Below are 14,821 nucleotides of genomic sequence, written 5' to 3'. Positions count from 1 at the left end.
TAGCCAGGTGTGGTGGCACATGCCTGTAATTCCACTACTCAGGAGGCTGAGGCATGAGAATCACTAGAACCCAGGAGGCGGAGAGCCAAGGTCACGCCACTGCATTCCAGCCTGGGCAACAGAGCGAGACTATGTCTCAAAAAACAACAAAAAAAAGAAATATTACATAACGATAACAAGATCAATTCACCAGGAAGACAAAATGATCCTAAATGTGTATGTACCAAACAAAAGAGCCCCAAAATACATAGAGCAAAAGCTGACAGAACTCAAAGGAGAAACAGACAAATACCCAACTATAACGGGGGACTTCAACACCATCTCCCTCCACAGCTGATACAACTACAGCAAGAACACGGAATAGTGCAATTAACTGACATATATTTACAAAACTCCACTCAACAATAACAGAATATACTTTTTTTTCCTCCCAAGTGACTTTGGAGCATTTACCACAGACAGTTGTCACTGGCCATAAAACAAACCTCAACAAATGTAAAAGAACTGAAATCATACAAAATATTCTCAGGCCACAGTGGAATCAAACTACAAATCAGTAACAGAAAGACATCAGGAAAATCTCCAGATGTTTGGAAATTAAGCAACACTTCTAAACAATCCCTGAGTCAAAGAAGTATCAAAGGAAAATTTTAAAACTCACTGAACAAAATGAAAATAAAAATACAACATATCAAAATATGCGATGCAGCTAAAACAGTGCTGAGAGGGAAATTTATAGCACTAAATGCTATAAATTTTTACAGTAGAAAAGATGAGCAGTTTAAAATCAATAATCTAAGTTAATACCATAAGAACCTAGAAAAAAAGTAAAATAAACCCAAAGCGAGAAGGAAGGAAGGTGAGGGTAAAACTAATGAAACTGAAAACAACGAAATAAAGAAAATCAGTAAAATGAGGAACCAATTCTTTGGAAAGATTAATACAATTGCCAAATCCCTAGACAAAGAAGATGCAAGTTATCAACATAAGCAATGAAACGGGGGATATCACCACAGACTCTGTGGACATGAAAAGAATGGTAAAGGAATACGACACAAAAACTCTACACATAGAAATCTGACAACTGAGACAGAATGGAATGACTCCTCAAAAAGCTAAGCTACCACAACTCAGCAATATGAAGTAGATATTCTGAATATCTACTGGGACTATTAAGCAAAATAAATTGGTAAGAAAACTCCCCAAAAGGAAATCTCATGACCCAGAGGGTTTTACTGCAGAATTCTACCAAATATTAAGGAAGAACTGACATCAATTTTATACAATGTTTTCCAGAAAATAAAAAGAAAGGAACACTTCCCAAAACATTTTGTGAACCTAGTATGACTCTTATTACCAAAATCCAGAGTATCAAAAAAAAAAAAAAAAAAAAAGAGAGAGAAAACTACACACCAATCTCTCTCATGAACTTAGACCCCAAAATCCTCAATAAATTAGCAAATTGAAGGCAGCAATGTATAAAAATAATTATATACCTAGACCAACTGGGAATTATCCCAGGTATGCAAGGCTGGTTCAACTTTCAAAAATCAATGTTATCCATCATGTCACCTAGCTAAAAAAGAAGGCTGGGCGCAGTGGCTCATGCCTGTAATCCCACCACTCTGGGAGGCCAAGGCGAGCAGATCACAACGTCAGGAGTTCAAGACCAGCCTGGCCAATATAGTGAAACCCCGTCTCTACTAAAAATATGAAAATTAGCTGGGCATGGTGGCGCACGCCTGTAGTCCCAGCTGCTAGGGAGGCTGAGGCAGGAGAATTGCTTGAACCCAGGAGGTGCAGGTTTCAGTGAGCCGAGATCATGACACTGTACTCCAGCCTAAGCGACAGAGCTAGACTCCATCTCAAAAAAAAAAAAAAAAAGCAGCAAAAAAAGAAAAATTACATAATCATATCAATTGGTTTAGAAAAAGCAACTGGCAGAATCCACCACGCATTAATCATAAAAACTCTCAGCGAACTAGGAATAGATGGGAATTTCCTTAGCTTGACAAAGAGTGTCTACAATAAACCTACAGCTAACATCACACCTAATGGTGAGAGACTGAACACTTCCCCCTGAGGTCAAGAGCAAGGCAAAGATGTCCTCTTACACAATCTTTTTCAACAAAGTACTGGACATTCCAGCCAGTGCAATAATGCAGGAAGAAACCCAAAAGCATGCAGGTTGGAAAGGAAGAAATAAAGTACATGAGACGGGTCCTAGCACTTCAGTCAGGTTCCAAAAGAAGTTTCAAAAAAGTCTCCTAATTTTTGATCAGTACTCATTGCTGTAAGAAGTGTAATAAAGAGATTAGATCTAAAGCACAATATTTACATACATAAAGTATAGTATATTGGCCTAAAACAAACTCAAGCTTACAGTCCCATCCCACTTGAAGCTTCATAGGGCACCCTAGACTTTGCAACTGTCCTTATTTTCTGGCTGATATTCTTGGAATGTATTTGTATATGCGGCAAAACCTACAACTTTCTGGATAAATTAATTCTTCCCATTTGGCTTCTCTCTCCATACGAACCCAAGCAGGTGCAGTTTATGTTTGGCAAAACGATACTGGGAGAATGAAAAGAAGGACCGGGGAAGTGGTGATGATGACAGTGACAATGACAACCACACAATGATAGATCTCTCACACACACACACCACACATGCATGCAGACACACATGCACACAGACACATGCAAACACACAGATATACCCCACATACGCACACGTGGATACCCCCCTAGACATACCACAGAACACACACACACACCACACATGCAGACACATGCCCCCCACCACACAGGCACACCACACATACATGCAGAAATACATGAATACATGCACACACATACCATGTAAGCGCACAGATATACCCTACACACACACACACACACACACACAGATACTCCCTCCCCATGCACACATACACATGCATACAGACACCCCCCGCCCTCCACATCACTTACTATGTTCTGGGCATTGTTCTAAGCATGTTTATATCTGAACTCATTCATTCCTCCTGACTACTCTATCGGTGGGCACTACTGCTACCCCTACTTGATGGAAGACAGGACTGAGGAACAGTGAGGATGAGTCACCTGCCCGTGGTGAGGAGCTGCTAAGCACAGACAGCCAGGGCATGAGCAAGGCAGTGTCGCTCCAGGGTCTGTGCACGGAAGCCTGAGCCATCTGAGCTCAGAACATCTCTTTGGAAAAGGTATTAACTAGTATTTTTATGCACAAGTGATTTTAAACTAGAAAAACAAACTGTGTACACAAAGCATTTACCTAGAAGATGCACTGGCGCCCGCCTGTATGAGAGTCGGCATGACGGCCATGAAGAGCCCAAGCTGCACGTCCTGCGTCACCAGCATGCCGAGGAGCACGGTGCTGTAGTCAATGTCGCCTGTGTGGGGAAAGGCATTGAAGACAGGTCTACAGCAACTCAAAAGTATCCGAAGTCAAAATGTCACCATTGTACACACTTCCGAAATAACTCAAATTATTTTGGCACTTTACTTTTTCTTTTTTTTTTTGAGACGGAGTCTTGCTCTGTTACCCAGGCTGGAGTGCAGTGGCACAATCTCAGCTCACTGTAACCTCCACCTCCTGGGTTCAAGTGATTCTCCTGCCTCAGCCTCCTGAGTAGCTGGATTACAGGCGCCCACCACCATGCCTGGCTAATTTTTATATTTTTAGTAGAGACGGGGATTCACCATGTTGGTCAGGCTGGTCTCAGACTCCTGACCTCATGATCTACCTGCCTCAGCCTCCCAAAATGCTGGGATTGCAGGCGTGAGCCACCGTGCCCAGCTGGCACTTTACATTTTTAAGAATAGACTTTAAAATCTCTTTGAGAACGAACACTGAAGCATTTTAAGATTTAAAATGTTGTAAAGCAAATATTCAGAACACCTTTTACTTCCACAACTTACTTGTTATTTACATAATTATTGAAAAACCTCATGACAAAAAGATGACATGGCAAACAAGATGACAGGCTTGGATAATCACACCAACCTCACTGCGTCCCAGAAACACACGGAGAAGCCTTCGCTTCTCACCTTTACAGCTTCTCTGAGCTACTCCAGGAGGCCTGACTCAGGCCCCTCTGGTCACGTGGTGTGTTCCACGTGTGCAAACCCACCCAAGCCACTGCCCAGAATGAGTCCTCACTGTGAGACCAAGGCAGGCTCGGCAGACAAATACTGGCTCCTGAGGGCGGAACAGGAGTAGCCACGACTACCTGAAGAGACTAGGTAACAACTCTGGAAAGAAGAAAGGAAAATGAGACATTTTTCACAGATCCAGTAACTTGCACAAGCCTCCAAAGGTCTCCATTTTCAACAGACAGTTCCAGCTATGAACTATGTAAATACGTTTCTAAAAGTCATTCCCCCAACCCCACCCCAAACAAGGTATTTTTTCTTTAAAAAAAAAAAAAAAAAAAGCAGCTGGGTGCGATGGCTCAGGCCTGTCATCCCAGCACTTTGGGAGGCTGAGGCGGGTGGATCACCTGAGGTCAGGAGTTCGCGACCAGCCTGACCAACATGGTGAAACCCCATCTCTACTAAAAATACAAAAAATTAGTTGGGTGAGGTGGCGGGTGCCTGTAATCCCAGCTACTTGGGAGGCTGAGGCAGGAGAATCGCTTGAACCCAGGAGGCGGAGGTTACAGTGAACTAAGATCGTGCCACTGCACTCCAGCCTGGGGGACAAGAGCGAGACTCTGTCTCAAAAAAAAAAAAAAAAGCTACTGCTATTAACAGATTTTTAAAGACCAATCTGATAGAAAAGGCTTATTTTAAAAAAGCAACAAAACCACACAAAACCCCTTGATGCCAGCAAAAATCTTTTTCTGGATAGAAGTTAGGTAATCGTTTCAGAAGGCTTAATTTACTTATTGTACAAAACTAAATTTTTGGTAAACAAAATATCTTGGCTTAGAATTTTAAAACAGTCTGAACAGATGATCACGTTAAGCTGTTGTGGCTACAGCTTTGTGTCTTTTAGGGTTACACGATTCAGAAGATGATAAAAATCGCCTCCCAACTAACATTGTCCATGCGGAGGCTTCACACATCAGCCATTTTCACCCTGAGGCTGGCACGGGCTTGTGGTCACCGCACCTCTCTTCATCTCGAGGCCTTCGCAAGGCGGGAGGGAGGCTGCGAGATGAGTCTGTGGGACGCAAAGGAGCCGCGGCCCCCCCACCCACATCTTCTGCAGATAACACGTTCACACCTGTGCCCCTTCTATTTAAAAGAAACAAAATCTGGCCGGGCGCGGTGGCTCACGCCTGTAATCCCAGCACTTTGGGAGGCCGAGGCGGGCGGATCACGAGGTCAGGAGATGGAGACCATCCTGGCTAACACGGTAAATCCCCGTCTCTACTAAAAATACAAAAACTTAGCCGGGCGAGGTGGCGGCGCCTGTACTCCCAGCTACTCCAGAGGCTGAGGCAGAAGAATGGTGTGAACCCGGGAGGCAGAGGTTGCAGTGAGCCGAAATTGCGCCACTGCACTCCAGCCTGGGCAACGGAGAGAGGCTCTGTCTCAACCAAAAAAAAAAAATGGCTGCACAAACATTCTAGCACATTGTCAGGGAAACCTCCTTTCCCCTCGCTTGCATTTTCACGAGAAGGGAATGTTTCCTCCCCATTCCTAGCCTCCTGCCTGGTCCCACATACATTACTCCGGAGAGACAAGGGCGTTTCTCTGGGAATGGATACAGCCCCTCTCCCTTCGTAAACCAGCCAGCCCACGGCACCTGGTCTCAAGGTCCTCTTGCAGACCTGAGTTTCACAGGGCAGGCCCTGCCCACGGAGGCCTCTGGAGGCCAGCGCTGCATGTGGCTGGGTGGCGAGTCTTGCTCCGAGGTTACGAATGAGGCCTAAGAAGCTCACCACTGCCAGGCGTGCAAACCACACCTCCATAATCCAGCTGCCACTCTGACCTCCAGGTGCCTGCCTCCTCTGTTCCTCTTTCCATGGGTTTTCGGCACAGGCAAGGCAGAGTTATACATTTGCTGGACTCCTTCGAGGCTTGGGCCCCTCGCAGGAGCTAGAAATCTCGAAAAATAGAAAAGGAGTAGAATTTGGACCAAAATCCATGTAAGAAGAGTGACTGAGGCTGCTGGTGTGGCCAGAGTTGATACCTTTAAGCTCTGGTGAGATAGTCTTAAGTTTGGGCTATATAGGAATTTCTTCTCTTTCTTTTTTTTTTTTTTTTTTGAGATGGAGTCTCTGTGGCCCAGGCTGGAGTGCAGTGGTGTGAACTCGGCTCACTGGAAGCTCCACCTCCCGGGTTCAAGCTATTCTCGTGCCTCAGCCTCCCGAGTAGCTGGGATTACAGGTGCCTGCCACCACGCCCGGCTAATTTTTGTATTTTCAGTGGAGATGGGGTTTCGCCATGTTGGCCAGGATGGTCTTGAACTCCTGACCTCATGTGATCCACCTGCCTTGGCCTCCCAAAGTGCTGGGATTACAGGCGTGAGCCACTGTGCCCAGACATATATAGGAATTTCTAATACAATTTCAAGCACATGCAAAAGTAGAAAGAAAAATACAGTGCATCTCAAGGAACAGATAATCCAGTTTCCATGATCAGGTAGATGACCCTTGTTTCATACACTAACCTCCATTCTACCCTCCTGAGGGAAACCCCAGTCATCCTCTTAACCATACATTTCAGTGTCCATCTCTAAGAGACAAGGCTGGTGTACAAATTGGAAAGAATGAATTTAATGATCCTGTAAGCAGAGGAGATTATCTCATACGTAGAAAATCCAAAAGATTTCACACACAAAAATCTATTAGGATAAACCAATTCACAAAGGTGCGGGGCACAAAATAAACACACAAAAGTCAGCTGCATTTCTATATACTAATAATGAACAATCTGAAAAGGAGATTAAGAAAACAATTCCATCTACAACATATCAAAAAGAATAAAATACTTAGGACAGAGTGAACCAAGGAGGAAAAACACTTATACACTGAAAACAAACGCGTGGCTAAAAGAAATGAAAGACACGCTTAAATAGAAAAATATCTTGTATTCATGGACTGGAAGACTTAATATTGTTTAGATGTCAATACTACCAAAATTACGACTACAAATCCAATGCAATTCCTATCAGAATCCCAACGATGTTTTCTGAAGAAACAGAAAACACTATCCTAAAATTTATACGGAATCTCAGGCGACCCCAAACAGCCAAAATAATCTTGAACAAAGTTGGAGGATTCATACTTCCTGGTCTCAAAACTTACTAAAAACTATAGTAATAAAACAGCAGCATCTGGAAGTTATAGATTGCATTTCCACTTTTTAGTGGTCACTTTTTTTTTTTTTTTTTTTTTTGAGATGGAGTCTCGCTCTGTTGCCAGACTGGAGTGCAGTAGTGCGATCTCAGTTCACTGCAACCTCTGCCTCCTGAGTTCAAGCGATTCTCCTGCCTCAGCCTCCCGAGTAGCCGGGACTACAGGCACCCACCACCACGTGCAGTTAATTATTGTATTTTTAGTAGAGATGGGGTTTCACCATATTGTCCAGGCTAGTCTCGATCTGTTGACCTTGTGATCCGCCCACCTCGACCTCCCAAAGTGCTGGGATTACCGGTGTGAGCCACCACGCTCAGCCAGTTACCTTGTTTTTAAAAACAATTATTATAAAATATTTTGAATCAAGAAAAAAGGTACAAAGCATGTCATGAACAACCAGAGCCATCACTCAGCTTCTGAAACAAATGTCACAAACAGCTGACTGCCCTGTGTCCCTCTCTGATGGCACACCCTCCCCGTCTCTGGCACAGCCACTTGGCCTCATTTGTCATTCTCAAACACTTCTTCTTGCTTTTAGTGTAGAAGTTTGCATGTATGTAAAGTTCAGACTTTACACACACAAACATGTTGTATTCCACATCTTGTATCTTTCCCTCCATGCTATAAAAGTCATTCGCATTTGCTTCTGCAGCATTCCAAAGTATGAATACACCTTAACTGTCCAGCATGTTACTGAATATTCGGTTGATCAACTTTTTGCTATTAAAAATAATACTGTTTTGAATTATAATAATTTGCATGAATTTTCTAGGATATGTATGTAGAAATGGAATTTTCTGATTGCAAAAGTATCCTCCAAAGTGGCTGAACCAATTTACATTCCCACGGAGAATGCTTCATCTTGGCACTCCACACTCTTGCCAACGGTACATCAGGTTAAAAAATGTTTGCTAGGGTCAGGTGTGGTGGCTCATGCCTGCAATCCCAGTGCTTTGGGAAGCTGAGGCAGGAAGACTGCTTGAGGTCAGGGTTCGAAACCAGCCTGGGTAACATAGCAAGACCCCCATCTCTACAAAAAATCTAAAAACTTAGCCAGGCATGGTGGCACATGCCTGTCATCCCAGCTACTCAGGATGTTGAGGTGGGAGGATCACTTGAGCCCAGGAGGTCGGGGTTGCAGCGAGCCAAGATCGAGCCACTGCATTCCAGCCTGGGTGACAGCAAGACTTGGTCTAAAACAAGCTTGGCAGCAAGCTCATGTGGACGGCATCGATCTCAGTCCCATCAGCCTGCATCTCCGAATACTAGCGAGGCTCCTATCTTCATGTTTACTCATCATTTAGGTTTTTCTTCTCCCGTTAAGTTACTGCGCAGATATTCTGCCTATTTTCCCATTAGGTTACTTTTTGGTTTGGATTTACAGACATTCTTGATTCATTCTGAATATTAACCCTTTGCTCTAAACAAACAATAAATAAATAACTACAAGAAATATCTTCCTCTGGCCTGTGGCTTATTAAAAAAAAAATGCCTTTCAATAAAAGTTACAGTTTTCCCCACAGGGAGGTCAGCATGAAAAAGAAAGTTACAAAGTCAAATGTGTCATATGCATTGGTATTTTCTCTTTTGAATTCTGCATTTTATATTTTAAGGAATTCTACCCTGAGGTTATAAGGATATCTTCTATTTCCTTCTTGTAGCTCTAAAGTCAAGCTAATTTTATTTTCTTCCGTTTGGATAGCTAATTCCCACTCCTGGTGAGTCAACCTCCTCGGCTTCTCTGCAGTGTCTGGTCTGTGGGCCCCACTCGCCGGCTCCATCTCAGCCTGTGGTGCTGCTATCCGCTGTGACATCATCAGTCGTGAGAGCTGGTGGGGGACTCCTCACCTCCAATTAATGTTGGCTACTTGGTCTTTTGGTCCCCACTGAATTTTAGGATCAGTTTCTTCGGTTTCATGAAAAACCCTGCCAGATTTTTTTTATTGGAACAGCTATGAGTTTATAAATTCGGGGAGAAATGACATCTTTATGAATAGAGTCTTTTTATGAACTCCATGAACACGAATTCGCTCCATTTGTGACTTTATCCTCAAAGGTCACAGCTCTCTTTTGAGAAGTTTATTCCCGAAGCTTTTTTTCGAATGACATTTTCTAACTGTGCTGTGGGTACATTACACATTTAACAAGTCTAATTGTAAATTTCCTTTCAGTGTCCAAGTCCTTGAGTCTAACTACCTCCCAAACATGCAACCCTCCTATCTTCTTACTATCTAGAGTTTTAGCCTGGCCTTTAAAAAAATACACTCAAACACCTCCTTTTCTAACAGTCATAACTGACTAAAGTTATCAGCCTCTAGACCCCTCTGTCTCCCTGCTGTTTCCATGTCCAGCTCTGCCTCTGCAGGGCCTGTGTCCGGGCCCTGTGGGGACTGCGGGGTGGGCGGTGCTCTGGGGTCTCTGCACATCAGAAATGCCTGCATTTCACGCCCTATCCTTGGATGGTAATTTCGCTGGGCACGCATGACTTGTCTCCCCAGGGCGTGGGTTACCTACCCGCTATCTCCCACCATCTGACGTTGCCGAGGAGACATGTCCTATCAGCCCATTTACTTGATGTTCCTTTTTAGACCACCTGCCTTTTCTGCCAGGTGTTCAGACGTTCCCTTCTACTTCACGCTCTGCTGCAGCACACAACGTGCCGGGTGGACTCACTTCCCTTTATCCCATCAGTGCTGGATGTGGGCTCCTGTCTGGAGTTCTGAAAACCCACCAGGTCCTCTTTCCAGTCCCGGCCCCTGGGGCACCGCGTCTATATATACTGACCCTCTCCATCTACCCTCCACCCCTCTCCAGTCCCGGCCCCTGGGGCACCAAGTCTATATATACTGACCCTCTCCATCTACCCTCCACCCCTCTCCATGTACATTCCAATCCCTGGGGCTCCAAGTCTGTATATACTGACCTTCTCCATCTACACTCCACCCCTCTCCAGTCCCGGCCCCTGGGGCACCGAGTCTATATATACTGACCCTCTCCATCTACCCTCCACCCCTCTCCATGTACATTCCAATCCCTGGGGCTCCGAGTCTGTATATACTGACCTTCTCCATCTACACTCCACCCCTCTCCCTCTCCAGTCCTGGCCCCTGGGACTCTGAGTGTATACTGCCCACTTATTTTGAAGTCTTTATTAAGCTTTTCTGTCCACAAGGGCAGTTCACACGGTGACTGCCGAGTCTGTCAGCTCTTTTCCAGCCACAGATTTCTTCGCAGGTGTGGGTGTCCCCGTGTGCAGGCCACTAAACCAGGAGCTGTTTTCACGCATCGTTCCTGGTCCCCACTTGGTCTTTTTTCATTTCACTCGGTCCCTGACCCTCCACCTCTGTCCAGTCTCACGATGGGGCTGACCCTAGGACCGGCCCACAGGGATACTGGGACTGGCACGGAGGAGGCCCACGGCTGGGGCCGCCCATCCAGCGTCTAGCAGGGAGGCTGCATCCGTGTCCTTCTGGTGCCTCAGGCCCAGCAGAAGGCCGCGGATTTCTAAAAAGCTTTCCCTGCTTCCTTTCACAGAGGGATGCTTCCCAACTGCTGGTCCCACAGTGAGGGCACGTTTGGGTTCCACATGCTCCGGCACCTGGCTCAGCGACCCATGGCCAGCTCTGCTCAGCCTCTCAGCTGCCGGCACAGAGCCTGTCGGTTTATAGGAGAGGTCACACACACCTCTGTGGTTTTCTATTTTTGTATTTTCTCTTCTATGCCTGTGTGTTCTGTGCAGGGTGAACGTCATAGTGAAGTGACTGTGGCATTTCGACCCTGTATTTTACTGACTTTTACAAAATAAGAGCAAAACAGTGACAGCTTAACCAGTGGGTAAGCAGGCTGTCAGAAACAGCAACCTGCCAAGCCTCCCTGCAAAGGGACACGGTCCTGCCAAGGCTTCTGAGCAAGTCAGCTTCCACTAAACAGTCACGACTTAGAGGCGCCAATGTTTCATACATACGATGAAACTAAGGCCAAAGCGAGAGAGTCGGGAACACTTTCAGTCACCAAAGCACCTTGATTCGCAGGAAGAAAGTATCGAAAGTGTGTCGATCCCCAGTGCCTGCTAGAATTAAAGCAGCAAAACATGCAACTTCCTAAAACCCACCAATTCCACAGGTCATTTTCCAGTGCTGACTGGTTTTTCAAAATCTTGGTCCAATTTCTCTCTGGCCCTCATTTTTTCTTAATCAAGTGGAGAAGTGGAGGTTGCGAGGACCTGAGTTCACAGGGACATCAGTTCCTTTCGGAATGTAAGCCCTGACATCCACAATTGTTCGGAAAGTCCTCAGAGGGGAAGTAAGACTTGCATTTTTTCCTCACAGGCCCTCAACTGTGAATCCAAAAGTTACCTACACACGAGCATGAGTCAGACACGCACTTGGAACACGCCGTCACCTACCTTCTTTGTCAGCCCGAGCGCTGCCCACGAGGAACCTGGACACGAGGGGTGTGCTCGACAAGGACAGACAGGTGGAAATGAAGACGCTCTGAGTGGGTTTGATCCGCAAGAGATGCCCCCACAACAAGCCAAACGCAATCATTAACAGTGTCATGTAACACGGCCCTTGTAAGGAAATCTTCCACACCTGAAAAAGAACACAGTGATTCACACGCTTTTTAGTGACAACAGGCAATGACCACACCACACAGACATCATGCATTTCTACACCCAGGAAAGGAGGCAGAGCTGAGCTTTTGTGAGGCAACGCTGGGTCACACATCCAACGTCATCAGCTGAACACGGTGAGTACTCACACGAGGCTTCCTCTGTGCCAGGCACTGCCACAGAGCTGCACACACACAACACACGCACTGCCACGGAGCCGCACACACACAACACACGCACTGCCACGGAGCCGCACACACACAACACACGCACTGCCACGGAGCCGCACACACACAACACACGCACTGCCACGGAGCCGCACACACACAACACACGCACTGCCACGGAGCCGCACACACACAACACACGCACTGCCACGGAGCCGCACACACACAACACACGCACTGCCACAGGGCCGCACACACACAACACATGCACACCCACTCTCTCCCCATGAGTGTAAATAAAACCTAATCCTCAGAACAACTTGAACTCAAGATGACAATTTCCCCTACTTTTAGATGAAAACACTGAGGCACACACAGGTTAAGTGACTCGCCCAAGGTCACATGGCCAGTGAATGTTGGAGCCAGGAAGTGAACCCAAGCACTGTGGCTCGGCAACCAAAGCAGCTCTATCAGGTGCCTCGGGGTGCACTTGGCACTGTGTTAAATGAGACGGAAGGGAGAAGAAAGCACATTTCAATACTATAATAAAAGCTACCTATTTATATAAACATAAATATGATACATCAACCAAAGAAATTAACCTGGAACTCTTCCTACACCACCTGAAGTGCTCATTCATATTGTTTTCTCCTCACTGCATGGTCCCAGTCAAAATAAGCATCAGTTCCCTGATTCCAGGCCCTCTATGGAAAGTGCAAGTTGGGGTGGGGGGGTCCTAGAAGGAAGGGATGCAGGGGCTGTGTGGCTAAACACAGGCGTTGTGGAGCAGTGTACACAGGCGGTTCCGGGGGGGCGACCCAAGGAGTCCACCAGCCCCAGTGTACACAGGCGGTTCCGGGGGGGCGACCCAAGGAGTCCACCAGCCCCAGTGTACACAGGCGGTTCCGGGGGGGCCACCCAAGGAGTCCACCAGCCCCAGTGTACACAGGCGGCTCCGGGGGGGCCACCCAAGGAGTCCACCAGCCCCAGTGTACACAGGCGGTTCCAGGGGGCCCACCCAAGGAGCCCACCAGCCCCAGTGTACACAGGCGGCTCCGGGGGGGCCACCCAAGGAGCCTGCCAGCCCCAATGTACACAGGCGGCTCCGGGGGGCGCACCCGCCAAGCCCGCTGGCCCCAATGTACCTTGAGCGCTTTGGAGCATGTGAGCTTTTCCCTCCCCACCTAGTTCTTTGTGAAAAACAACACTTCTTGCAAAATCACAACTTTTCTTTTTGAGAATCAGGAAAATGAGCAGATACGCCTCAGTCTCCCACAGCTGTGACCCGTTGGCCTGCTTGTCTACCATGGAGCTTCCAGACCCCGGAGGGGAACCACAGTGACTTCCAACCCCACGAGGCCCCAGGCTCACTTCATCTGAACATCGAGAGGCCATGTGACAGGAGACCGGCAGATGCCACCAAACAGCTCTGGGCCGCGGAGACTCGATAAGTCTCTACTCTGCTCGGTCCCCTCTCTCCTCCCACAAAGAGGGGAAGTGTTGGTCCCACAACGGCTGCTTCTGAATTTCTTTTCTCTACTTCCTATGCTTGGCAATCGTGATGGTTATCACAGAGCGCATCTCACCCAAATATGACAGCCGAGGAGCGATGGAAACACCGTGCTGTCCACGCACATCTCACACCCGAATATCACAGCCGAGGAGCGATGGAAACACCGTGCCGTCCACGCACATCTCACACCCGAATGTCACAGCCGAGGAGCGATGGAAACACCGTGCCGTCCACGCACATCTCACACCCGAATATCACAGCCGAGGAGCAATGGAAACACCGTGCCGTCCATGCACATCTCACACCCGAATATCACAGCCGAGGAGCAATGGAAACACCGTGCCGTCCACGCACATCTCACACCCGAATGTCACAGCTGAGGAGCAATGGAAACACTGTGCCGTCCATGCTGGCTGCAGCCTGAGGAGGCCACGGGCTCGGGGGTTACTCCTGGGAGCAGTGCTAACCAGTTCTGATTCAGGGTCTTCCTAACCCTCAAGGGACACATGGAGTTGAGGCCTGATCTGCTGCTAACTCGCTGTGTGCCCTGAGTGGGTAGCAATCTCTCTAGCTTTAGTTTCCACATCTATAGAGAACAGGCGAGACTCTGTTATCTCTGAGGTCATTACCAGGGGGAACCTTATCTGACCTTATTATCTTGTGTTACTGCACATTCCAGCCAGGAGGGCCCTGGGAGCAAGGTGTCGAGACACCACCGTGGGAAACGGCTCCAGGAAAGGCCACAGGGACACAGGTGAGAGTAAGAAACTTCCCGTTCAACATGGGACCTGTGCACACATCAGAAACCCCACCTGCAGGCACACCCAGGTCAGAATCTGTGGGTTAGAAAGCCCCCCAGGTGGCTGCATGCGCACAGGAGGTCAGGTGGCACTGACGGGAGGCCCCTTGGCACCCCCGGCTTCCTCTGCACTAGGACCCCAGCCTCAAATATCACCTCTTCAGCTGTCCTCTTCTTCCTCTTCTAAGACACATTCTCCTGAAATCCCACAATACAAGCCACAGGGTAGAGGCACATCTACATTCCACCCTGCCTCACCCAGCAGCCCCTGAAGGGCCCAGAACGCCGCAGGTGCTCAACAGGTGTTCGCAGTTAGAACAGAGAAGATACAAGACAGAAGTAAATGAAACTCCAACCCCAATGACTCTATGAACGATCTAGAGAGAGGCAGAAACTGAC

General features: G+C 47.3%; 1 protein-coding gene across 1 annotated transcript in view; it reads right to left on the bottom strand.

Annotated features, from left to right (window-relative positions):
• TMCO3 (transmembrane and coiled-coil domains 3) overlaps nt 1–14,821 on the bottom strand; it is a 57,209-nt gene that overhangs the window by 24,993 nt on the left and 17,395 nt on the right. Inside the window, exons 7-8 of the mRNA XM_007960998.3 lie at nt 11,737–11,923; nt 3,296–3,413 (exon numbers count right to left, since the gene is read on the bottom strand). Coding sequence (XP_007959189.2) covers nt 3,296–3,413; nt 11,737–11,923 — 305 coding nt within the window. The remainder of the gene's footprint in view (nt 1–3,295; nt 3,414–11,736; nt 11,924–14,821) is intronic.

Source organism: Chlorocebus sabaeus, chromosome 3 (genome assembly GCF_047675955.1).
Source record: "Chlorocebus sabaeus isolate Y175 chromosome 3, mChlSab1.0.hap1, whole genome shotgun sequence".
NCBI classification, from domain to species: Eukaryota; Metazoa; Chordata; class Mammalia; order Primates; family Cercopithecidae; genus Chlorocebus; species Chlorocebus sabaeus.
The sequence above is the reverse complement of the archived record's forward strand: the minus strand, read 5'-3'. Positions and strand labels throughout refer to the sequence as shown.